Raw genomic sequence first — 25350 nt, forward strand, 5'->3', positions numbered from 1 at the left:
ATGCAGCCAGCCCGTTCGCGGGATTTGAACCTCGTACCGAACTACCAGTGTTCAGTGACTTTACGTCTGGATCTCAGACATTGTACTTTATTAAACATTTTTTTTTTTCTTTGGGCATTTTTAATTTTTTTAATTTTTTTTTTTTAAACTTTAGTTATGATAGGAGCAATAAACTATTGTGAGCTACAATATATGACTGCCATAGCACAGTGGTTTTAGGAAAATAGCTTTCAGCAACAGGCCTCCAAATATTTTAATCTTTTTTGATTATATTGGTGTATGTTGTTTTGCTTACAGTTATTTGTTTATTTTCTGCCTCTGAAATGAGAGTTTTAAAGAGTTCAGTTTGTGTTTAATCAAATTTGTGGACACTTGCTTATATTTAAGTGCTTATTTATGTTTGTCATACAAAATTGAGATTTTCGGTTCTAAGCACAATAGCATTTGAATAGTTATAATAGCTCAAGCAGAATGCAAGATAGAAGCATGTTCATCACTGATGGGCCTTGGTGATTCCTCATGAACTCGTTTTCAAGAAGATTCCCCAAAATACATTTTCCATGCCCTACAACTAATTCTTCCGGAAATTTTCAGAGCTTATACTACAGTATACAAATATGGATCAAAGAGCTAGGGAATCCAATTCTTAATCAGTCGTGAAACTTAGCAGTCAGGTGAACTGCATTTAGGGTTTACCTTGTGTATAAGGCAAAAAGTGAAATTTGCTCCCAAAATTACACCAATATTTAAAACTTATATATAAGCCAAATTTAAACTCATCTTAAAAATCCACAAACATATATAATCAAAAATACCAATAACTGAGCATCTAACTTAGCTGCTGAAAATAAGTATGGCAATGCATCTTCAGCTTCCAACAATATTTTAGAGTACACTTTTGGTGCCAATAGTTTCTCTTTCACAATTCTTCCAACTTCTGGGAATGTATGTACATTACTTGGCACTTCAACATTGCCATAGCAAGTTTCACAGTGGTTCTCAATTATGTAACCATTTTCAAGTAGTCATCCTCAACAGTTGTACTCTCATTTTTACAAATAATGTATGTATTTTTTTAAATACCTGCACAAAAAAGGACAGTGTATTCTTCTAGTGATAGGACTGAAGATGATAATATCAATGAGGAACATTATAATCATATTATTGGTGAAATAAGGGATGATAACATTCATTCAGAGTTGCTTCAAGAAAAGATTTTAAGGAAATTATAACCTACTTACAGCTTTATATGACTCTTATTTTTTAAATGCCACCAAGAACAGCAATAACTTGCCAAAAGTCCCTAATGATGATCACTTAACAAGTTTGCTTGTAGCAAGAAAAGCTGTAAGTAGGTTATTTTAATTTATATTAAAAAATTTAATTAATATATATGACTAAATTTTAAAAAATCAATTATTTAACCTATAATAACATTTTTGGTATTAAATTATTTGCAAACGTTTTTCACATATAAGCTGACCCCCCAAATATCAGTAGTAAAAAAATTGCCAAACATTCACAACTTATGTTGAGTAACTTAATGTGAATCACTAAAAACAATACTGAGTAGTATGTGCAATACATAACATTTCTCCCTACACATAAAAAAAGCATAATGTTTTCAGAAAATGCCAAATATTACCTTTTAAAACTTAAACTATGAGAAACTTACATTACAAGGAAAAAAAATTTGCATTTTTAATTATCTTCTAAAATGCATAATAAAACACAAACATTAAAATTTCATTTCTTCCTAGTTCAGAAACAGCTTATTTTCATTATTCTAATAAATAATAATGTTATTTCCTTATTTTTATGACTCTTGTTTTTTAAATGCCACCAAGAACAGCAATAACTTGCCAAAAGTCCCTAATGATGATCACTTTACAAGTTTGCTTGTAGCAAGAAAAGCTATAAGTAGGTTGTGTGTTAACTTTTTTTAAATGTTCACAATTTTTTATTCAATCAACTGTGGAAGAATGCTATATCATTCTTGCAAGAAAGAGACACCTTGCACTTGAATATGTGAAAATGGCCACAAAATGAAACAATATATCAAGGGTCGCCAGGCTTCATGACGACAAAAGCCATATGGTAGATTTCATAAAGTTCAAGAGCCACAGCTGAATTTTCCAAGATCCAAAAATCTATATTTATATCATTTTAAAAATAATGAGACAGGTTTTGAATAGACAAAACTTTTGAAGTAAATTAATGATAATTTTAAATTTTTTATGTAATTAACATAGTTAAATATAAGCAGAAATAAATAAATCTTATATCTCTTGCTCTGTATTAAGAAAAGTATGTGCCAAGAAAATATAAATTTGAAACTACAGTATTATAGTTAAACTACAGTATTATAGTAAACTACAGTATATAATTCATAAGGTGAAAGTCTGGGATTAAAAAATGTTTTGATATTATATCAAAAATAACTGCAGAAATTTGGCAACTAGGAACTGTATATGAGAAGTAACTGCATAAAGATAAGGAAGAGCCATAACAATATATCCCTATACTCAAAAAGTTAAAACCATAAAACTTCTAACAATCAAACTTTGGTATTAGAAAAAGTTAGCTTATTCTTTAGGTAAGAAATGAATGAAGTGATATCACTTGTGATGGCATGGTTCACGTTATTCAGGAATAAAGTGATATGATCCAAGATGATGTGGTTCACTTTATAGTTCAAACAGAATTAAAACTTTTTTTAAATCATTTGGCAAAGTAACAATAACATTTACAGGGGGAAAAAATAGGGTCCTCTTAAAAGATCTCTGACATACTACAACCACCGTAACTGCCAGATTTCTCACTCTCTGAAACCTAAGGCTCTTTCTAAAAGCAATGGTTCTACAAGAATACAATTGAACAAAAATAAACAAAGGAATACAATTTTCCAACAAAACAGCCCTCAGATGGAAAAACTATGTACAATACAGGAAGATGAAATCATGTGAATATTCTAGAAATTTCCAAAGCCTAGCACTAAAATGCTTGGAATAAGCCAGGAAATGTGGTATATGAATTTTTAAAAAATTCTTTCTGTACAAGGAAATTACCCAAAATAACAATAAGTTTTATTCCTTTTAAATTCTCCTAGGGCTGAATATGTTACAGCATGCAAATAACTACCCCCTCCCTTCAAAAAAAATCTCTACTTATATACAGAATGACATTTAGGGTTTACTCTAATTTGTATTCTGAATGACAAATATACTCTACCACACATATTCTAAAAATTCACAAAAACTGAATGCCTTTGAGAATGCTTAATGAATTTAATAGTTAAAACTATTAAAATGATGAATAAAATTCTGAGCTTCTGTAAGTTTCTTAACATATTTTTAAAGAAAGTTTTCTTGACAAGCATAATTTTAAAAACAATTTTAACTTCTGAATGGTTGAAGATTTTTCTCACATTAAGAAACTTAACATAAGCATCAAATAAAAAAAGACATTTACTGAAAATACGTAAATGTAATACAAACTTTACCTCTTATTTGAATTAAGGACCACTTTACCGGAAACAGTTTGCCCTCGCTGTGCAAATAATGGCGTCTCGAGAAGGCACCTCACTTGATACCAGTGTGTTAAAGGTTGAGTAGGTGCAGTTGAGAGCCAAACTGTTTGCCTAAGTGACATTAAGATGATGAACATATTATTAATGAGTAAAAATTAAAATATATTGATAAAGTGAGGTATGTATCAAATACAGGGGAAAGTTATTAAATAAGTCACAAATTGGCATGATAAAAGTATAATTTGCAAATAGCACTGATTACTTACTCTGTATGTTAATAGATGGCAGAACCATATTCATGATATTGATTTCTTAAAGTACCAGTTGCACATGCATAATTCAGTTTGAAAATGCTGATGAAACTTGCTGTCTGCACAAGAAAGTGACATTCAGGATTTTGTGGTATTTATAAAGGAATGTTTTCTGTTTATGAAAAGAAGTGTTTGTTGCATAAAACTGCACACAAGTGGGTTGAAATTCTTCTCAAAGCCACACCAAAGTTTGCAGAGGAAATAAAAGTTGACATCTCATTCTGATACAGGCAGACTGGACACCGGTGAAGGAAATGATTCGAAAAATGTACTGTACAATATAACAATTACAATATCAGTACCTTAAAAGGTATTTTCACCCTCCTTTCTGCATATTTTCAAGGTGTAACTGGAAGCTCGTATTTGGGAGATCCAAAGTTCGAAACCCAGAGAGGGCACTGTACATTTTTCATGTTCCTGCATCGTTATAACCTAATGACTCTACACATGGCATCCAAACTAAAAGGTGGAGGACAATAATTCATCAGCACCAGGATTTGGTGATTGGGTCTTCTAATCCCCAGATGCCCTTTAAAAGGGGAAGTATATGAGGTATTTTCTCTCTCCTTTCTGCATGCATTTGTGGTAACTGAAAGCTTGTCCAAAGCATATTCGGAAAGTACAGAGTTCAAATCCCGGTGAGGGCAACGCAAATTTTTCACGTTCGTGCCTTCATACAACCTGTTTAGTTCACTAAAAGAACATCTTGGAGGCAAACACTTTGCATATGATGACAAAGTTTAATATAAAGAAGTAATGTCGCTGAGACTGCAACCCAAAGAATTTTATGCAGCTGGTACTGGAGCACTGATAAAATGATGGGACAAGTGTGCAAGTAATTAAGATCATGTTGAGAAATAAAAATGGTTTTCAGTTGAGTATCTTGTTAGGTTATTTTGCAATTGCCTTTGTGACTTACTTATACACTTTCCTTCATAAACTACAGCCAGTTTAAAACTGCAGCTCTAAAGTTGTTCATTTTCTGAACACCAGAGCTGTGGGATTGGAGTTCGAGTCGCTTAAAGCATGTTGACTCCGACTCTAGTTTTTGTTAAACAGTTCGAATTTGAAATGCAATTAAAGTGAATATATATATATGAAATGCAATTAAAGTGAATATATATATATATATGAAATTAAAGACAAACTGAGTTAATATTTTTATTTATGAACTATATATATTAATAGTCATTTTCTATTTTACTGACATATTAATAAATAAATATAATGGAGCAGGATAAACATGATATTTGCTATTGTTGATTAAACAGATTCATTTACTTAAAAATCTTACTGGTAAATTTAGGTAAGCAGCAATAGCAGCAAGAACTCCCAAAAATGATGCCATTCTTAGGAAGCAAGCAGGAAAAGGAGATATTATTGATTGAGCAATGCGATGGAGAAGTACATATTTGATGATATGGTGGTTGTTAGAATTAAGAACTTTTTCAGAAGATGTAGATAATCTTAATGTTTCACTAACAAAAAGACTATGGAATGATCTTGTAGAATTGGAAACTCTTCTTTCAACACTGTATAAAGCCACAAAAAAGCTACAATCTGAAGAATTAACAGAAGGCGAAAATGTTAGAAGATGTAGATAACCCCAATGTTTCACTAACATTCACCCTAATGTTTCACTGGAAGAATTAACAGGAGGCGAGAATGGAAGAATGTAATGTTTGTTCTTTCTGAAATGGAGGGTTTATTGCAAAAGGAATCATTTCTTCAATGAAGAAAAGAGAAACTAGTTTGCTGGAAAATAAGATCTAGCTGGGTTCAATATAGTACAAAGTCTGTAATCTGGACTCGTCAGGACTTCGGCGATTTCAGATTCAGGTTTTCTCGGATTACTGATCATCAATTTAAATCTGGTAAGATGGCGGCATGCAGAAATTACACAATTAAAAATATGAAACCATAATTTATGAAATAAAGAGCAATTATGATCTAAAAGGTATCAAAATTTACACACACACACACACCAAAAAAAAAAAAAAAAGAGCTTAATATTTATTTGTTTACTTTATTATACATTTCTTTCAATGTAAGTCATATAAGTTGCCTCATTTTTTTGTGCTAATACTTTCTCTTTAATTCTATAAACAGACATAATTTCTTCTTCAGTTACAAAGTTCCACTGTTCAAGTCCTGTAACTGCTGTGTCGATATTACCGACTAACTTGTCAATTGAAATTTTTTCATTTTCAATAACCTCTCTATCACTTTCTTCACTATCGGAAGCGGTATTTTCTGGATCTAGAACCATACTACAGATTTCGCCGTCCATTAATTGATTAATGATTGGGACATTGTCATTGCAATGAAAAACTTCTGTTATATCATCTTCATTTATCACCGCTTCTCCACATTTCTCTACAAAATCCAATAACTGGAAAATTTCACCTTTAGTTTGTGATGTCCGAAAACCTTCAAATTCGCAGCTATCGTCTTCATCGTCCTCACCATGAAATATGGTAGCGTGCCATAAATTATGCCAAGTATTTTTTAACGTATCTGGAGACACATCCCCCCACGATCTTGCGACGCTCCACAGCAGATTTTATGTTAAAAAATTTCAGGCAAAGCGAAGGCTAAGGCAAAGCGAATGAAAATACAGAACCAAGAGCCGTTAGATATAAAAATTAAAAAATACAAACAAAATTTATACGGCCTCTGAAGAAATAGAGAAATATGATTGCTCTTGCAAGACACCACTTTTAGAACTTATAAAAATCTATCCTGAAAAGTTAAAGGAAGTAGCCCTAACAGTAACAGTTCTTCCTCCTACTCAAGTTAGTGTGGAAAGATTCTTCTTAGTTCTGAAGTTTACCAAATCGGATCTATGGTTCTCTAACAAAGGAGATCTTGCCGAAGTTATACTGTTTCTCAGAAATTAATAATGGCATTTCTTCCATTTCATAATAAAGGCTAATTAATATAAAAATTTTGCTATGCATCAATTTTTTCCATAGCATCTATTACTTCTTTTATATAAAAAAATAAGCTATAACCCATGTGTATATGTTTACATATATATGAGGGAGTCGAAGTCGGTTATTTTGCCTACCAACTCCACAGCTTTGCTGAACACTCGCTTTAAACGAGGGGTTCTCAACCGAAGAGGGGAAATTATAGTTTAAGGGCGGCATGCGATCAGCCTTTTATTTCCTTGTTAAGTATTTAATTTTAGTTTATGAATATAAAAACTACTTTTATTCAAGTTTTAGTATGTATCAATATTTTTATACTTTTGCTTTAATTTATAAAATATAGTTAAAAAAATTAATTTAAACAAATGTACACATATTTTTCAAGAACAGAAATGAAAAAAAAGGAAGGGAATAATCATCAAGCAACAGCGAAAGGGGTACTTGGGGGAGTAAAGGTTGAGAGCCACTGCTTTAATCAATACCTCTGTTTTAAGAAATTTACACTGCTGGCCACCCAAATTGCAACACCAAGAAAGACAAGAGATATCACAAATTTACTTAGTAGATAACATGTTGACCAAGTACCAAATGATTAGATTTATAGACTTCTGTGAAGTGCAGTTCCTTCCAGAATCAGTAGCCAGAGTAGCTGCCACTGTTGGAGATCACCACTGCCACACGCCTCAGCATTGGACGTGTTCATCTGGTGTGGCAGCTTGGGATGTAATCTGGGTCAATCGTTCAGCAACCATGGACCACATGTTTTCTATCGGCGAAAGATCCGGAGAGCGAACTGGCCAAGGAAGCAACTAAATCTGGCGAATGACGCAGAACCTTTGGACAATGCGTGTCACGTGTGGTCGCGCATTATCCTGTTGAAATATGGCTGTGGGCAAGCCCTGAAGGTAAGGAATGACAACTGGCTCCAACATCTCGGAGATATAGTGCTGGCTGTTTAAAGCAACGGCAATGCATATTAGAGGAGTGCGAGGATGATATCCAATACCGCCCCATACCATAGTACCAGGTGCAGGACCGGTGTGGTGGTGCATAACGCAACTGTTCAGCATCTTCTCTCCAGACTCGAATCCAACCATCGTGGTGTTGCAGACAGAAGCATGACTCATTAGTAAAGATAATTTCATTCTATTCTGACGTCCACATCCTTCTTTCATCGCACCATTGGCGGCGGAAGCGTCTGTGGTTCTGCTTCAATGGTGGATGTCTTGTGGACAGACCACTCTGCTGTAAATGGCGTCGAATGGTACACGCAGACACTGCGATGATGCATTACAGACTGAATGTGCTGTGCTATGGTTCGTGATGTGACTGAGCAATCCGTCACTGAAATGCGCACAATGTTCCTGTCATCACGTGAAGTCGTGCACTGAGGTGGATGCGATCGAACATGTTGGTTCGTCGTACCCTCCTGCATCCAAGCAAGCGTAATTAAATAGTAAATTCAAAGCCAGAAAGAAGCTAACAAACCAAAACTTTCATTTCATTCAGTAATTTTAATTTATGTAGCTGGCACATAAAGGTTATATAAATTGATAGAATTTATGAATAAAAATGTGGTGCATTATGAAAAACCTGCATCTAGCCTGACAGACATAGTAGGCCAGAATAGATCAAATCTATTATGTTGTATTGAATTTTATTAACTTCTATTATTTGCTCACATCCTGAACATTTAAATTCAGTAAAATTTCTAAAACATGCCTTACTAACTGCTAATACTTAATCTGCAAGGTAAAATCTTTTTTTTTTTTTTTTTTTTTTTTTTTTTGTGTGTGTGTGTGTGTGTGTAAAAATTGCTAATCAAAACCAGTTAAAAGTCGAAAGAAACTTTTGAAATGAGTAGCAAAGGTTTAATATTAGAATTACAATAATGATTGATTTCCCTTCTCAAATAGGGAGGGAAAAAAGTGTCTTCTAGTTTTAAAACCCAACTTTTACTTGATTATTTTCTTTAGAAATATGTCTACCAGACAAGTTTTCTCTGAAAGAAGGGAAAATATACTGAAATTTTCTAAAATATAGTTAATCTTTTCATTTGACCAGATTAACAGAAAGCCATCAATAGATACTCAGAGTAGAATTCAGATGGTTATTCTGTTAGAAAAGCGTACTGATTTTTTTTTTTTTTTTTTTATTCACATTAAAAAGGATGCATTTACATAATAACATTTGTTTATCTGCTATCATATTCAGATTTCCAAGAATTATGGAGGGAAATATTCAGTAATACATATAAATTTCGCTAATTCGCTTTGGAACAAGTTACACACTTCAATATCCTCAGACATGTCAGTTACTTACGAGAGGTTTCTAATGTAAAATTATAGAAGCATTAAATGGCACATAAATTAATAGTTAAACTAATAACGACATAAATAATCTTTCTGCTAGCTAACCATCTTATAAAATTGTTAAAATATTCTCATATGTTATTAAGGAAAATATTGATTTCGAAATTCAGTAAAACTTTTTTACTGCAATATTTTGAATTTTATAAAGAGCACAGATAACTAAAAGAGCAAAAAGAAGCAATTTAACAAGAAATCATATTCATCAAAGTCAAATGTAAAAAATTCACATTTTTGCTTGCAGATCCTAAAGTACTAAAAAATTCTGCTATCATTAAAATATGGTAAGTTTTTTTCTTTTCTTTCTTTTTCTCTTTTTTAATGGCTCTCTTTAGTTTTTGACATAAAAGAAAAAATGTCCTTTTCTTGTAATTTTTAAAATCTTTTTTGGACAAAATTAAATGAATGTCTGGAAAAATAAACATTATTATATTTATCTAAAGTGAATTATTGTTTATGGCTCTTTGTCACTCTGTTTTTATTCCATACATAGCAACAGAAGAATATTTCATAACAATTTTATACATGGTTAACAACGTGCTCATAGAAACAGTTCTATAAATATTATTTAATGAAAGAAAGGAAAAACTACAATCCTGAAGAAAATAAAACTGATAACTAAATGAATACTTTTAGTTTAAACTACACTATGATAAGAGGTAATTAACTCATCATATTAAAAAAATATTTTAACTTACGTAGAACCAAAAAAGGCAACATCAAACCAGAATGCTAAACCGTGAATTTCGCCAGTCTGATTCAATGTATATGTCAGAGGAATATCTATTTTGTGCAAATCGGTTTCTTGAGCTACTTGAAAGTCTACAGTATAACGCAATGATTTGGCCATACAAATATTGATATCAAATGTATCCTAAAAAAAAAATTTTTTTATTGGAATTCCTACAATAAAAACATTTTAAAATATAAATTAAGGAAAAATGTATCATTAATAAAAATTTCTTAATTGCTCCAAATATATCCCAAATTTTAGGGGAGACTGTGTGACTGATACTGCTGAAATACCACAAAATAAAGCCTCTCCATAGTCAGTATTTTTTAATTTACATTGAAAAAAGGATCTGAAATTTTACTAATTCACATTAACATCATGTCATTTAATTACACTGTGCCCTACTTAACATGCATTACATCATCCCACTTAATTACACTGCATCCAACTTAACACATATTACATCATCCCACTTACTTGAAATGCTTCTATTCAAAAGAACACATTAAACTTTTTTAACAAAATATTCAGAATAATAAATATTCCTGAAATACAAAAAGGATAAAAAAATTGTTTTATCATGATTAAAATTAATATTTTATTTTTATTTGCCTCGACATCACCAGCTGTATCCGACAGCAAAGATGAATAGCTTTCAAATTTGCCAGGATTCTTAAAAATTTAAATTTTCCTCTCATTCTGACCACAGTATAAAATAAAGGGAAACCAAAATAATAATAATAGTAATAATAAATTGCTTAAAGCACTTACAGAAATAATTTACATACTTAAATTATACTTATTACTTAAAAGTATTTTGAAATAATAAAACAAGATTAGCATTTAAGAATTCAAACTAAATTTTTTTTTTTTTTTTTTTTTTTTTTTTTTACCAAGATAATAAAATAACACATTTAATATAATCAATCTATACAAAGAAAATGACAAATTCAAAATTAGTACCTAAAAATGCAACAATAAATTAATGCACAAAATGCAATAAGACAGCTAATCTACGCCAATAAATTAAGACAGGTTAAATGCACTAGAAGTCAATGCCTGCAACCACTTTTCTCTTAATTTCAGAAAATGTTAATGCATTTTTAAAAAATACATAAAAGAAAATGTACAGTACAAAGTCAGACATTCAATATCCGGATCTACAGACCACCAGCCAAGAAGAAAATAATAACCTTCCTTATAAAATCTGGGAATGGAGAATATTGTAGCAAACAAAAGGTGTGCCCAAATGCAATTTTTCTACAGACTAACCAACATTCCTGTATGTCACTTTGAAACACCTGCTGGCTAGGGAGTTGAAATGAGGCAAATAACAATGCACTAATTGAAACTGCATTGATATTAGCGAGGATAACATTTTCGGCTCTTGGGGCGGTGGGGAAGGCACAATGCATTTTGAGACCTAGTGCAATCTCAGCTGATCCACATCCCCCTAAATTCTAAAAGTTTGCCCAGTGCCTTTCCTAAATTCCACAACATTTGCTGCCACTAAATTAACACCTGATGCAGCTACATCAGTTGCACTTGCTCTTGTCCTGGGTCATGGAGAGTAAGCATTTTTCTATCTGGCATAAATAATAAGTGAAGCCCCAATTTTGTCGCATCTATATGTCATTTTATTAGATTTAAATTGATGATTTAGAATATGGAGATTTCTGAAAATACCAAAGTCCCGACAATTCCGAATCTTGACTTTGCACTTTTGTTAAGTGAAAAAAAGAGGGAAGAGCAATGTGCACAATTTTAAAAATCTAATCTCTATTTAATGTGACATTCCTTCTGAAATGTAACAATTAGTAAATATATCTTAGCTTAGACTTCTATCATTCTGAATCATAGTTGCTGAATTCTGCTTTTTTCGACCACCTTAATTGTAGTCTATTCCAAATCTGGATTTTCAATAACATTAATATATTACATATTTTTTAGCAAAATTGAAAGCAAATATCAGACTGAAAAATAATAATTAAAATTTTTTATAAAGGCTCTTGAAAACATACTTGAACATAGCCACTACTTTCATTTTGCTATATTCAATTAAAATATTTTTTATAACTTCAGAATTTTATACATTAGATACCAAAACACACACTACCCATTAAATGCAGACTTGCGAACTTTTAAAATCAGACCTGATGAAATTTCGAGAGGATAATTTTCAAAATATTAACATATTTTCAAATATCCTCCTTGAATTATGTTTATTTAGGTTTATCATAGAAACATTATCTCTAAATTACTTGCCTTATCCAACTATATTCTACACAGAGATATTTCATCTGGCATCTTAATAAATTCATTTATATATTTTTAACACATACTCTAATTAAAATTTACACATTCTAAAAAGCTCTCCCACAAGATATAAGAAATTTATTTCACAAAAAACAGTTTAAAAATTGATATAATCTTAAAAAGTTTGCCAATTAATTGCATACTTCAGTTAAATTATTATTCTCTTACTTGGGTCAAATAATTTCATAGTTGCAAACCTTGAAGCACCAAAAAGTGGGGGGAGGGGGTAGTTTTTGTGCTGTACGACAGCACTATTAAAAAAAAAAATCAAAATAGACGTAAATTCCCTTTCTAACCCATGATTCAGTTTATTGAATAATTTATAACAATGATTCTCATGTAAAATTTAATAAGATTTAATTACATATTCTAAATTTCAGTTCTTTGGCTAACTTCATTTTGTAAATTTTTTATATCTTTATATCAAAAAATTTTGAGTAGGGAAAAAAAACTTAATTTATTTAAAAAAAAAAAAAAAAAAATCAAACACGGTAAAAATAAAATAAGAAAAACTATACTGAATATCACTAAGGCCAGTGGAATGAAATTTTCAGAATTTAAATTTCATTAATTCAACAGAAAAACTTAAACTGTGTGAATTTTTTTGGCACAAATTCATTTTATTCATGAAAAACGCTTTAATTAGTTAAGGCAAAAAATAAAAAACTGGGACAGCGGGAGATGCATTGAAAAACCAGAGAATTGGTGGACATATGACACATGCAAAATCCAACTCAATTTTAAGAAAACCAGTTTTTTAAAACCTACAAGAGTAATCAATCAGGATTTGTATCACTAATACAAAAATCAGGAAGAGTGAAATAAATTTACAATGATATGAATTGCAGTAAAAAAGTACCTAAAATGTTTTTTAACACATTAAAATCAAAATGCCTCAAACAAGATGTACTTATCATAACATGATAAGGGCAAATTCTGAATTTTCATACAAAGATACTTACAACAATAGGTTGTCTAAAATATTCTTTTACAGCTGCATCGCGCAAACTAGCAAGATCTACGCCGTGGAATGATTGCTGATACCTAATTAAAAAATAAAAATACAAAATATTTTTGAGAATAGTTAATTAAAAATGTACGTAAGTTACATATCTGATTACAAATGCAAGTTCTAGAACTAGATTAACAAAAAATAAACATACCAAAAATTAGCCTTATTTAGCTGTTCCATATACAAGGCAGCATCACTAAATGGTGCTATGTGTAGATCACCTCTAGAAGGGAACATTTTACCTGAAAATACACACAAAGTGCAAAAATTAACACTCTGACTGCTGAATTCTTTTATTGAAGTTATTTAAAAAAAATTACAAATTTTTTATTACATATTTTATATCTACATGTATCTAAATGTGTAGCATACATTTGATATAGAATCTGTACATAAGAAGGCTTTCATAAAATTCAGTTTTAAGAGTAATCATATAAAGACAATAATTCTGAAAATAAATCTTGGTTAAATTACAATTTACTTTATAGAATACAATTGTATCTTCATTTGAATATTTTGCTCACTCATTTGCATATGAATCTTCAGATGCTTTAATTTTTGCAAAGAGTTGCCCTTTTTGTAAGTACACAAGAATTTCATAGTGACTGGGGATATCCAAACATTTTGTAAGGTTACTGAATAATTTTCAGATTCACTATTATCTGGAAATAGGTCCAAGTTATAATTTGTTTCACTACTGCTATCTTCAAATCAATTCCAGTATCTGAAATATCATAACAGCTTATGTTCTATCACTCACTGAACGTTTCCTACAAGTCATATTCTGAATATAAATAACAAAAATGATAATTGTGAGAACGTTTGTAATATCAATTAGTAAAGTCTATGCAAATATGAAAATGTATGTAAAAATACTCTCATTTGACCCAACAGCAGCTGAGTAGTAAATCTGCTGAACACTGGTAGTTCATTCGGGGTTCAAATCCTGTCATTTTTGTGGTCTTCCCTATGTGTAATCTGTATACAAACCTGTTTCCCTTAAAAGTACGCATGCAACAGTATTAACTCACCAGGATCTTAACAACGGAGACCAACAAAATCCTCTCTTGTGAAAATTGAGTAACACATTTATTCATGCATTTCTTATATAGAAAAAAATCATTATGTTTTATTCACCATTCATACTTTTCATCAAGTTTTGGTGTAAAAATACAATTGCTTCCTTTTACAAAAGTTATCAATTTAAAACATATAAATTCTCCTTTTGAAGTATAAAAAAACTAACAGTGGCAGGCAGAAAATACTGAGATAATACAATTTCCAGTTAATAGAATGCCACTTAGTACCAAACATACATGGTGTGAATTCAATTAGATAGCAGCCCACACTATATGTACAACTTAACGAAATAAATGATTTTTTTACAAAATCCACAATAAATAAAATAGATAAATACAGAATTCAAATTACTAAATTAATTTCAGATACTAAATTAATTTTAGATTATCATGAAACAAACCTGACACTGCAAAATATTTTATACTTAATACTACTGAAAACACTGGCATTTTCTCTTGCAATCAACGCCACATGAATTCAGTTAAACTGAAATAAGTAGTGGTAGGGAGTATGCTGTTAATGTTTATTTAACCATTTGCACTGTCCCAAAAACTTAGAACAGTTTGGTTCTTACATAAAAAAAATCAGCACTCGTAATACATCAGAGTTCTGGAACTTTCCACAGAAATACTCGTACAACTGTTCATAGTATCACAGAGTACATTCAATAGTTACCAAGCTACTACGAATGTCAACGCAATGCAATGCAGAGTGTATCTAATGAGCAAAGCTAACCTGGAGATATTTCAGTATTCCGAACTCATGTTAAACTTACAACTACAACTGAGCAAGCGATGCACTTTCTGGTTTATACAGTTTTTACCGATTGATAAAATATTTCTAGTACTTTCTCCTTCTTGAAATTACTGGAAGGATGAATATGGTTACAACTATATTGAGGGTAAATTACAGTTATTCAATTACAATACTCATCACAGTTCTACAGGGATCGGACCCAATTATTGCCAAATGGTCACCATGTTTGGCGACTTTCACCGATTTCTTACAAAATTTCAGCTTGGCAATATCTTGTCAAATTAGCGAGAAAGCCATTAACTCAATGTTAAATAGACTTGTTCTGTATTATTATTTTTCTGGCAGAGCATCATATCTCTCAGCTTTTCAAGTAACATTACACAGAAAAATACTACCATTTCACACATATAACAGCATTAAATTCATCTATCTTTGTACAAAATTTACAACAAAAAGTTCCTCAGCTCCATCCAGGGTTATATGTCATCAGTGAAAGTATTGCCAACTTTGAAATACACTAACCGACATTGAAAATGCAACACCAAGAAGCAATTGCCTGAAAATTATGCAAATTCCAGGATAGACAAATGTCACTATATTATATGAATGATATGAAATGCACAGCTATCCAGCACATGTTGAAGAGGATATAAGGGAAGGAACCTGGAGAATGTTCAGTTTTCATGCCATTACTTCTGCTAGGGAAATCTTAGAAAATTTGTTCTTGTCTCAGAGGACGCGTGTGATAGCAGAGAATGCCAGGCCATTGTCCGTGGGGGCAGTTCCAGCAGACATATGATTTTACAAGGGGCATAGTGGTTGGACTGAGAAGGGCAGGTTGGTCCATACCGCAAATCTCAGCTGGCTGACACACAACTACACATGTGCACAGTGCACCGACTGGGGTGATAATGGTTGGAACAAGGAAATATGACAAGCTTGAGGGGTGCAAGTGCAGCCAGGGTGACGCCAGCTTGCATGAATCGACGCATTCCACCAACAAGCGATGGCTCACCCGCGAACCATTTCTAAAGTATGTTGAAGATACTCTGGATGTTCCTATATCAACCACAACCACTTGCCATCATTTGGTGGCTAGTGGCCTGCACTTGTGGCATCTGTTAAGAAGACTGCCATTGATCCCACATCATAGATTCCAACGTCTGCAATGGTGATACGCTCAAACAATGTGGATGATGAAATGACACAGGGATGTGTTCTCAAATGAGTCAAACGTCTGTTTCTCGATTGACAGTTGTTGCATACAAGTGTAGCATTGATGTGGAGACAGGTCCAATCCGGCAGCAATTTTAGAATGCCGCACAGCAACACAGCATCATGGTTTGGGCCGCAACTGCGTACGATTACAGGTTACCTCTAGTTTGTATTCAGGGCACTATGACGGCCTAATGATAGGTGGATGATGTTCTGAGGTCGGCGACACTCCCCTACCTCAAGGGAATGCCCAATACCCTTTATCAACAGCACACAATCAACCATACATTGCTCACATCTGCCAACGTGCTCTGCAAGGTATACAGATGCTTCCCTTGCCAACGTACTCTCCTGACCTGTCACCAATCGAACATGTGTGGGATGTGATTGGACGCCGTTTGCAGACTTTGCCCCTGTCTCGTTCGGAAGACGAACTGTGGCAAATGGTTGAATGGAGAACCATCCCTCAGGACCCATCCGCACTCTTATTGACGCCTAGACATGTTTCTTCATGCATCACTGTCCGTGGTGGTCCTACATCCTACTGAGCCGACGCCGTTATCGCTCTGTATTCTGACTATTATTTTGAAATAAAGATCACTTATTGCTGCTTGCTGTCTTTGTCTTTTTTCCAAATTTCATCACTTTCTGACCTCTCCTTCTTGGTGTTGCATTTTCAATGTCAGGCAGTGTATAATTTTGTTATTGTGCAATTTATTTATAACTTTATTACTAAAATAAATTCATTAATGTGAGGTAAAATAGAAGTATTTGTAAAAATATAAAAGCTCTCAATTTGCAAAAAATCTTGACTTGATACAGAAATTCGGGTTCCATTTTTTAAATAATCAGCACTGAAAAAATATATGGAATTACCTATTAGATTTAAATCATAAAAAATTATTTTTGAAATGCAGCCCAGTGTAATCAAAGAACTGGATAATAATAAACCAAAAAATAATTTGAAAATAAAACCGAAAATTACACCAGCCTTAGTCTCGTACCTAGACGTGTTGCTTCATGTATCGCTGTACAAGGTGGTCCTACAACCGCAACTACTTTCATGTACGCCCTTGCTTGGCGACAAATTTATCACCAAATAATTTTGGCGAGGAACTCCAAGTTGCCATATTAATATCTAATTTTTTTGTCTATATTTCGAACTTAAAATGTCTGCAAGAACGCAAACCACGTTTTGAACACACAAATTAAGCTAAAAATCCGAAACAAAAAATTCAGATAGCAAAGACGTTGGGTTTCTAACCAAAAATATTTGACAAGAATCCATGTACACAGCAATCTGTTTTAACTTGGAAAAAAAAAAAAAAAAATAGTTGCACAATTTGTGCAGCGAAGGAATCTATGAACTACGCACACCTCGCTTAAATAAATTAACACAACAATAAATTTCAAAGAATACTATGCACACAGCATTCTGTTTAAACTTTAAAAAAAATCTATGAATTGCACAATCTAGGCATTGTGCACTAATCAACAAAATAAACTAAAAAAAAATTTTTTTTAATTCAAAAAAACACAATAACGACAGAAATTCATACTAAAAAAACAATGAACATAACATCCTACAAAGTAAGAACAAGAATAAAATAAAATGCACTTACCATGAATGAATGCTTCTTCGAACAGCAGGAAAAACAATTTTAAACATCACCAAAACGACTTCACTACAAAGTTGTTGAAAGCATATTCTCCCGTTTCAGAACAACGATGAAAAACATAAAGTAGGCATTGTAACTTTGACATGCCGCCACGTAATCTCTATCGTATTTATATGACAGACAGACTCACTATCCACAAAATTAATAGTATCTTTCACAAATAAATGTTCAAAATCTTGTAGAATTTCCAGCCACTCGAAAAAATAGTTGTACCAGGCACGCGACTAACATTTTGCTAACACATCTTTCATTGCATAATAAACCATTTCAAACCACCAACTGCACGAACCAACCAGCAACTAAAACCACTACAGTCAAATCCAAGTTTCCACGTAAAAAGGGTTGCCATAGAAACAAACATCGCCCCCCAAAACCATACCAGAACATGCAATCGTGCCAAAAACCAGCACAGAACACATATCACCACATTTGGCGACCTGAGGGCGTATATAAGAGTGATACCCTACAACCTAGTGAGCCGATGCTATTCTTGCTCTGTATTACGCATACCATTTTGAAATAAAGATCACGTTTGCTGTCTCTCTCTGTTTGTCGAGTTTCTGGCCACTCATTTTCGGTGTTGCACTTTCAGTGTCAGTTAGTGCATGGAAAACTGGGAGCTTATGTGAGATTTTTGCAATGTACAGCATGGTGTTTATGAAAGAACTCCAGATTGTCTTAAATTCACTTAAATTTGCATGATTTGCTTTACTGAAGTAATTATATAATATGATTCTGAGACAAAATATATGAATATTTACTTAGTCTTAATTTTACATTCTTATGATTTTCAATTTGTAATTTTTTACACCTTTTTATACTGAGAAAATCCTGAGTAGAGAAAACAAAGCTTATCAAATGTCATGAAATTAAAACTAATAAATAATGCATATACTATTTTAATTATTTTAATTACGTATGTATTAACCAAACCAACTAGGCACGATTTGGCATTTTTTACAGATAAAAAGTTTAAAAGGAAAAGTTAATTATTCAGTGCAAAGCAAATCCACAATTTTTTCAACTTAAAAAAAAAAAAAAAAAAAAAAAAAAAAAACTCTGAAGTATCAATAATTATGATGAGAATCATAAGACACAAGATGAAAAAAAAAATTTTTTTTTAATTTAACATATGGATTGTAGTTATTAGATAAGGATTATATAATGTATTTTCTAAAATCCTTCTGTCATTTTTTAGCATTGTTCTCCCCATGTACACAGTGATCTGTTTAATAGAATACAATAACAAAAAAATTTAAATTACATCAAATTTAATTTTACCCATGGTTTACCCATTCTGTCTAGCTGCATTCACCTAAATTTATAAACCATTGAATATCTTGTGACTGCCATTCCTAGATAACTTCATCATTAAATAACAGGGTTCATAGCCACATTTTAGTTAAAAAAATAAGCACCTATAAGCACTTTTCAAGCACATTTTAAGAAAAAAAATAAGCACCTGTCTAATTACATTATACACAACTGCATAACCTTAAAAATTAGACTTAAAATTAATAATTACCTTAGTCTTAAAATATGAGAAATGCAGTATTTATTGAGAATAAGCATTACCTCAACCATGGAAAATAATTACTTTTTTTTTAATTTTAAGTAATAGTTCAATTTACAGAACTAGTTTACAATGAGAGAAAAAAAACTATACGAACTGAACTATATTACAAGATTTAATGATGAAATTTCAGTTCAAAATAGAGAAAATATAAAATAATAAGGCACATTTATTGTATTCGCTTGGAACCTAATAATAAATACAATTTATTTTTCCACTCATATTGATATTTGACTAATTTAAATCTAAATTCTGAACATTTTCTAAATTTTCATCGTATATCAGTTTTCCCTTAACAGATATTGCAAGCAAAGTAATTTAAGTAAAAGAAAGGAACATTTCTGAAATCAGAAGACAGAAATTTGCTTCGTGCACTCATCCTTTAACAGTAAAAGCTTAACTACCCGAATACTTGAAAATTGGCAAATATTCAGAAAGTCGAGCGCAACTTGAAAAAGAGGAGCGGAGGGAAGGGATACTGTAGCCGTTCTTTAGATTTTTCCGCTAAATAATGCTTTTGACATTTCGATATGTGCATCACATAAAAACAAACTAACGGACCAGAAAAATATTCTGCTTTGCAAGCACAGTAAAACTCTTTTAAGTGTTCATAAACAAATCTCAGACTGAACATCACAATTAATTATCTCTGCAAAATATCGCAAACATTATTGCACAACATGTGCGCCGTAATTCTTCCCTGCATGATATTATGCAATCGGATTCAACAGCTGCCAGTATTGGGAGAATAAAGAACTAAATAAAGGAAAAGAAAGAGTCTTACCAATCTGGGGTGTTTTTCATTCTAATTTTCAACAGATTGTGTTAAATTTCCGGAATAGAATCATTCTTCGCTTGGGTTGATAGACCGCAGAACTTTTAGTCCTATTCAATCCAGATTGGAATAATAATAATAAAAAAAAAAGTCTGTTGCTTGTTTTGCAGCGAACTGTAACAGTTTCAATATTCGAGATTTTGCGGAGAAAGGTGAGAACCTCCCAATCTTCGTACTGTATAATGTATTGGCCAAAAAAATGAAATTATTTTGACAATTCGATTGCTTTCCCTTTATTTAAGGCATTCCGAATATTATTCCTTAGAAAGCTAATCTGTGTTAAAACACAACCATTTTTGGAAGTTTACTATACTTCAGCATTTACTGCAACTATGTTATTATAAACATTCATACATATGCTCATAATATAAGCATAACGATCATAATAAACACGAATATGAACTGACCAAGCGGAACGAGAATGCAAATTATTAAGATCTTGATAGAAATTCAAACGTGTGTAGTATTTGGGTGGGAGGAAAAGAATGTCGAATATACCGGAATTTTCTACTGCTTTCGCAATTCTTTGACCAATAGAACGACGAGCACCTGTCTGTACTCTTCGTGCGTATGAAAGATTATGTTAATGCAGAGAAAGGGGGAAAAGCTATTTCCGGGAGTATGGTTCACCATCTGACATTCCATATTAGGAAGAAAAGTTGTTTATTTAGTTTCGGCTTTGGTACGGGGAGAAATAACGCATTCATTAAAAAAAAGCACTAAAAGCAAAAAAATAAGGGCTTTAAAGAAAAAGTAAGCACCTATAAGGGCCTTTATATTTTATTTTCAAATATAAGGACTTATAAGCACTTATAAGGAGCACTATGAACCCTGAATAATTCTCTGTTTACATCTCTAGTAGTACTGTATACAATGTTTTGTGGACATCCTTCAGAACCAAGGCTGAAATCTGTGATGCTTTTATGACCAGTGTTCTTGATGTCATTATTGTTTAAATTAAATTTTTAGTTAACAGGTAATGTAGCTTTGATATTAAATTCACACTACATGCTTACAAGCAGATACACCATTCATAATAATTTATACACTAGTATGGATCCTGAATATTCCCAACTTCTTTTTGCATCAACACTTTTTAAAAGAATGGTTTTCTATAGACACCCTCGCAATTTTTGTCTATAATACGAGGGCCATCCAGGAAGTAGATTACGTTTCCGTCTGTGTCCGCTAGGGGCGGGGCTAGCGCGGCCATCTTGGGGTCAGAGCGTTGCGCAGCTCAGTCTGCATCTAGCCGTGCTAGTGAGAGGTTCGTGCTGTGCTCCGTTCAGATACTGTGACGGTTTGAAATGTCTGCGTTAATTGAAAATCCCGCGAGGTGCGCTCAGTAATAAGGTTTCTGACTGCAAAAAACTGTAAACCGATAGAAATCTATCGGCAGCTTCGTGAAGTGTATGGGGACAACATTATCACTGAAGGTGGAGTGCGTCAGTGGGTCATAAGATTTCAAAATGGCCGAACCAATGTTCACGACGAAGATCGAAGTGGGAGACCCAGCATAGTGACCGCCGAACTTCTCGAAAAAGTCGATGCTAAAGTCCGTGAAAATCGAAATTTCACAATAACGGAACTTTCTTTGAGTTTTCCACAAATTTCATGAAGTTTGTTGCACGAAATCATCAGCGAAAAGCTTGGTTACCACAAGTTTTGTGCAAGATGGAAGGCAAGAAGAGGTAACGAAGTGGTTGAAGGTGCAGGCGGCCGAATTTTTCGACGAAGGAATTTCCAAGCTCGTACATCGCTACGATAAATGCCTTAATTTGTATGGTGACTATGTAGAAAAGTAGTATTTGAGTGTGGCTTTCATCTGTATATAATAAAATTTGTTTCCTATACTTTGTTTATTTTTTTATTCCAAAACGTAATCTACTTTCTGGATAGCCCTCGTACATAGTTATACAACATAATTATAAACAAATAAGTGATTATAAGTAACTTAAAGATAACAATTAGATTAAAAATATAAACAATCGATTTAAAAAATGCTTCATTAGTAGTGATTTTATAAATATAAACAAGTTTTCAGATATCACATACTCCAATTCCACAAACTTTCATTTTCATACATGGGATTGCTGTCCTAGATGTAATGTTGGAGTTTTTTTAAATATTTAACAATTATGTATTGATGCTATTGATTTAATAATATCGCTCAATTTAATTCTAAAATCACTTATTCAATAATATTCAACCTATTCCTTGTCTTCTGTTCATTTTTTTTGGGGGGGAGAGGTGCATTTCACTTTCCTATATTGCAATTATCAAATAAATTACAGTACAAAGCCCGTAATCCAGAATGATCTATAATCCGGACCTCAAAGCCACAAACGCACGCATGCGCGTAAAGTGTTTATGCATGCACGTTTAATGCACACATCCACTGTGCATGCGCGTAAAGCCAGTAAAGCGTTTACCCATAGTTGAAGAAAGTGACAGAGAGGTTATAGAAAATGAAAAAATTTCGATTGACAAGTTAGTCGGTATTCTCGACACAGCAATTACAGGACTTGAACAGTGGAACTGAACAAGAAATTATGTCTGTTTACAGAATTAAAGAGAAAGTAGTAGCACAAAAAATGAAGCAACTTAAACAACTTACATTGAAAGAAATGTTTAATAAAGTAAACAAATAAAAGTAAACAAATAAATATTATGCTTTTTGTAAATTTTGATACCCTTTAGAACATAATTGCTCTTTATTTCATAAATTACGGTTTCATATTTTTTAATTGTATAATTTTTGCATGTCATCTTACCAGATTTAAATTGATGATCTATAATCCGGAAAAACCCCTAATCTGGAATCGCCGAAGTCTTGACAAGTCCGGATTTTGGACTTTGTTCTGTATATATATCTACTTAATGTGACCATGGTTAACGTTATCAATTTACAGAAATATCCCCCCTTTGTACGTGAAAACATACAAAGTACATCGCTTATCATTCAACAATTCAGTTAATGTGATCAAATTAATACAGAATAAATTTTTTAAACTAAATTTGCCAAATAAGGTCAAAATTGATTATAAAAATTGACAAGTGACAAAAGCAATGTTTCCAAGTGATTGCTTAAGTTGCCAAACAGTTTGTTTTCAATTTTAGTAAACCCACTCAAAGTTAGACAAAAAAGCAACCTTTATTTGACATATATTTTGAGTAACTATCAATTTTGAAGGCAAACAGGCACATGTCTTTCTTCTTCAGAAGTCAAACAAATTCTGCAGAATTTTCTTTTCCTTTGAAAAAATTCTCTAAAAACATCTAAGACAAACTAAAATTGTTTTGCTTAATTTAAAATTTTACACTGGCAAGTTCTCTTCTGATGAGGGATACATTCTGAATATTAAGAGTGGAGTGTAGCATCAATCAAATAATTTTCTGAAACATTATGGACATTTCATAATTAAACTTCTGCACTTCCCTAATTAAAATGTTGTAAAAATACCTATTTATATGTTCTTGATATTTTTACATTAAATTAGTTAAAATTCACTGCCACTTTTAAGGATATTTTTCCTCATCCTTCAGTGTTATCATTCGATTAATGTTATCAAAATAGCTGTGAACAAAAGAGTGCTTTAAATAATTTTAACATATTTTCCTTCTCATATTTATTATGCATGATTTCTTCCTTACTATATGATATAGTTTTATATAAATATGCAAACACTATCAAATTTTACCACTCAAAAGTATTACAATACATACCATTAGGGACTAACCACTTCTTTGCATGGAGGTACGTCTCGAGCATCCTTTCATTAAAAAGCATATAACCCATAGGTTCAGATATAATAACATCAACCATTTCTGGAAGGCTTATTTCTTCAATTTTTCCAGGAATGACAATCACTCGACCACATAATTTATTATGATATACAAGAGTCTGAAATTTTAAAAAGGAACATTATAAGATCCTGTTTATAGCTGACAAGAAAAATAAAACCCAGAGTTTCAGATTTTATCAATAACTTTAAAAACAAAACATAAATTAGAATGGAAAAAACATTTTTCTCATGCATAAAACTTACCTCTGCATGTTTTGCCATAGAACTAGCTTCTACAGCATACACTTTCCTAGCACCGGCTTGGGCGGCAAAAAAAGACAATATGCCAGATCCTGCACCAACATCGAGTACAATCTTAAAAACAAAAAAGAAAGAAACAGTTATTATTCTAACAGCCCTTCTGTATCAATTAGCTTCTCTCAGAAAATTTAACATCTAGTTGACAAACAATTAATAAAATATAATGCACATAACACGTCTCCCTTATATAGCCTATTAAATTTAATGCATTTTTTGCTGCATTTCATTTAAACTTATTTCCTCAAATTATTCTAGCTTAACTAACTGATCTTTTGTGCCAAGTGGAAAATGACATAAAAAATTGCAAAATGGGGAGGACAAACTTCTTGCATTTTTATTTTTTTATAGCAAGTATAAAACTTTCCCACATAAAAAAACCGGAAGCTAGCATTAACCCCTTCGAGCTGGGTAGCGAAAACGCGCGCTTATCGCGGAGGCCGGCAGTGTCTTACGCGAGCGTCTCTCCAGGGCCGGGAGCTTTTTTGCTACTAAGCCTAAATCCATGAAATTTCCGAAGTATCAATGCATTGTTTAATAATGCTCTATAGAGTATTTAAACGGCTTATGCTTTATAGATATTTATATATATATACTTTAATTACCTTATTTCTTGTTTAAATGCATATTTTACACATTTTATTTTAATTACTCACCATTTTATGATTTTTAACATTATACATCTGAAAACTAAATATTGTACTTAAAATTCTCTTTTCGTATGAAAAATTTGAAAACCGGGATCTACACACAGTCCTACGTTACATTCCTTGCACTCGTAATAACTTATTTGCCGTTTTGGAGGATTTTTCCGGGAATGTGAATAAACGAAGCATCGTCGTCTCATTTTCTTATCAGTCTCTTCTGAACAAAGTTTTGGAAAATGTCTTTCAGTTAATCTTTCAG

The 25350-nt window shown here is 32.2% G+C and overlaps 1 protein-coding gene across 2 annotated transcripts in view; it reads right to left on the minus strand.

Annotated features, from left to right (window-relative positions):
* Art4 (arginine methyltransferase 4) overlaps positions 1–25350 on the minus strand; it is a 142097-nt gene that overhangs the window by 71982 nt on the left and 44765 nt on the right. For both annotated transcript variants that reach the window (XM_035351749.2, XM_035351750.2), the window contains exons 5-10: positions 24391–24501; positions 24068–24245; positions 13355–13445; positions 13154–13235; positions 9841–10016; positions 3503–3640 (exon numbers count right to left, since the gene is read on the minus strand). In XM_035351749.2, the coding sequence (XP_035207640.1) occupies positions 3503–3640; positions 9841–10016; positions 13154–13235; positions 13355–13445; positions 24068–24245; positions 24391–24501 (776 nt within the window). The remainder of the gene's footprint in view (positions 1–3502; positions 3641–9840; positions 10017–13153; positions 13236–13354; positions 13446–24067; positions 24246–24390; positions 24502–25350) is intronic.

This window comes from Stegodyphus dumicola, chromosome 9 (genome assembly GCF_044657685.1).
Source record: "Stegodyphus dumicola isolate Sdum_Otavi_A_Nest chromosome 9, ASM4465768v1".
In the NCBI taxonomy this organism is placed as follows: Eukaryota; Metazoa; Arthropoda; class Arachnida; order Araneae; family Eresidae; genus Stegodyphus; species Stegodyphus dumicola.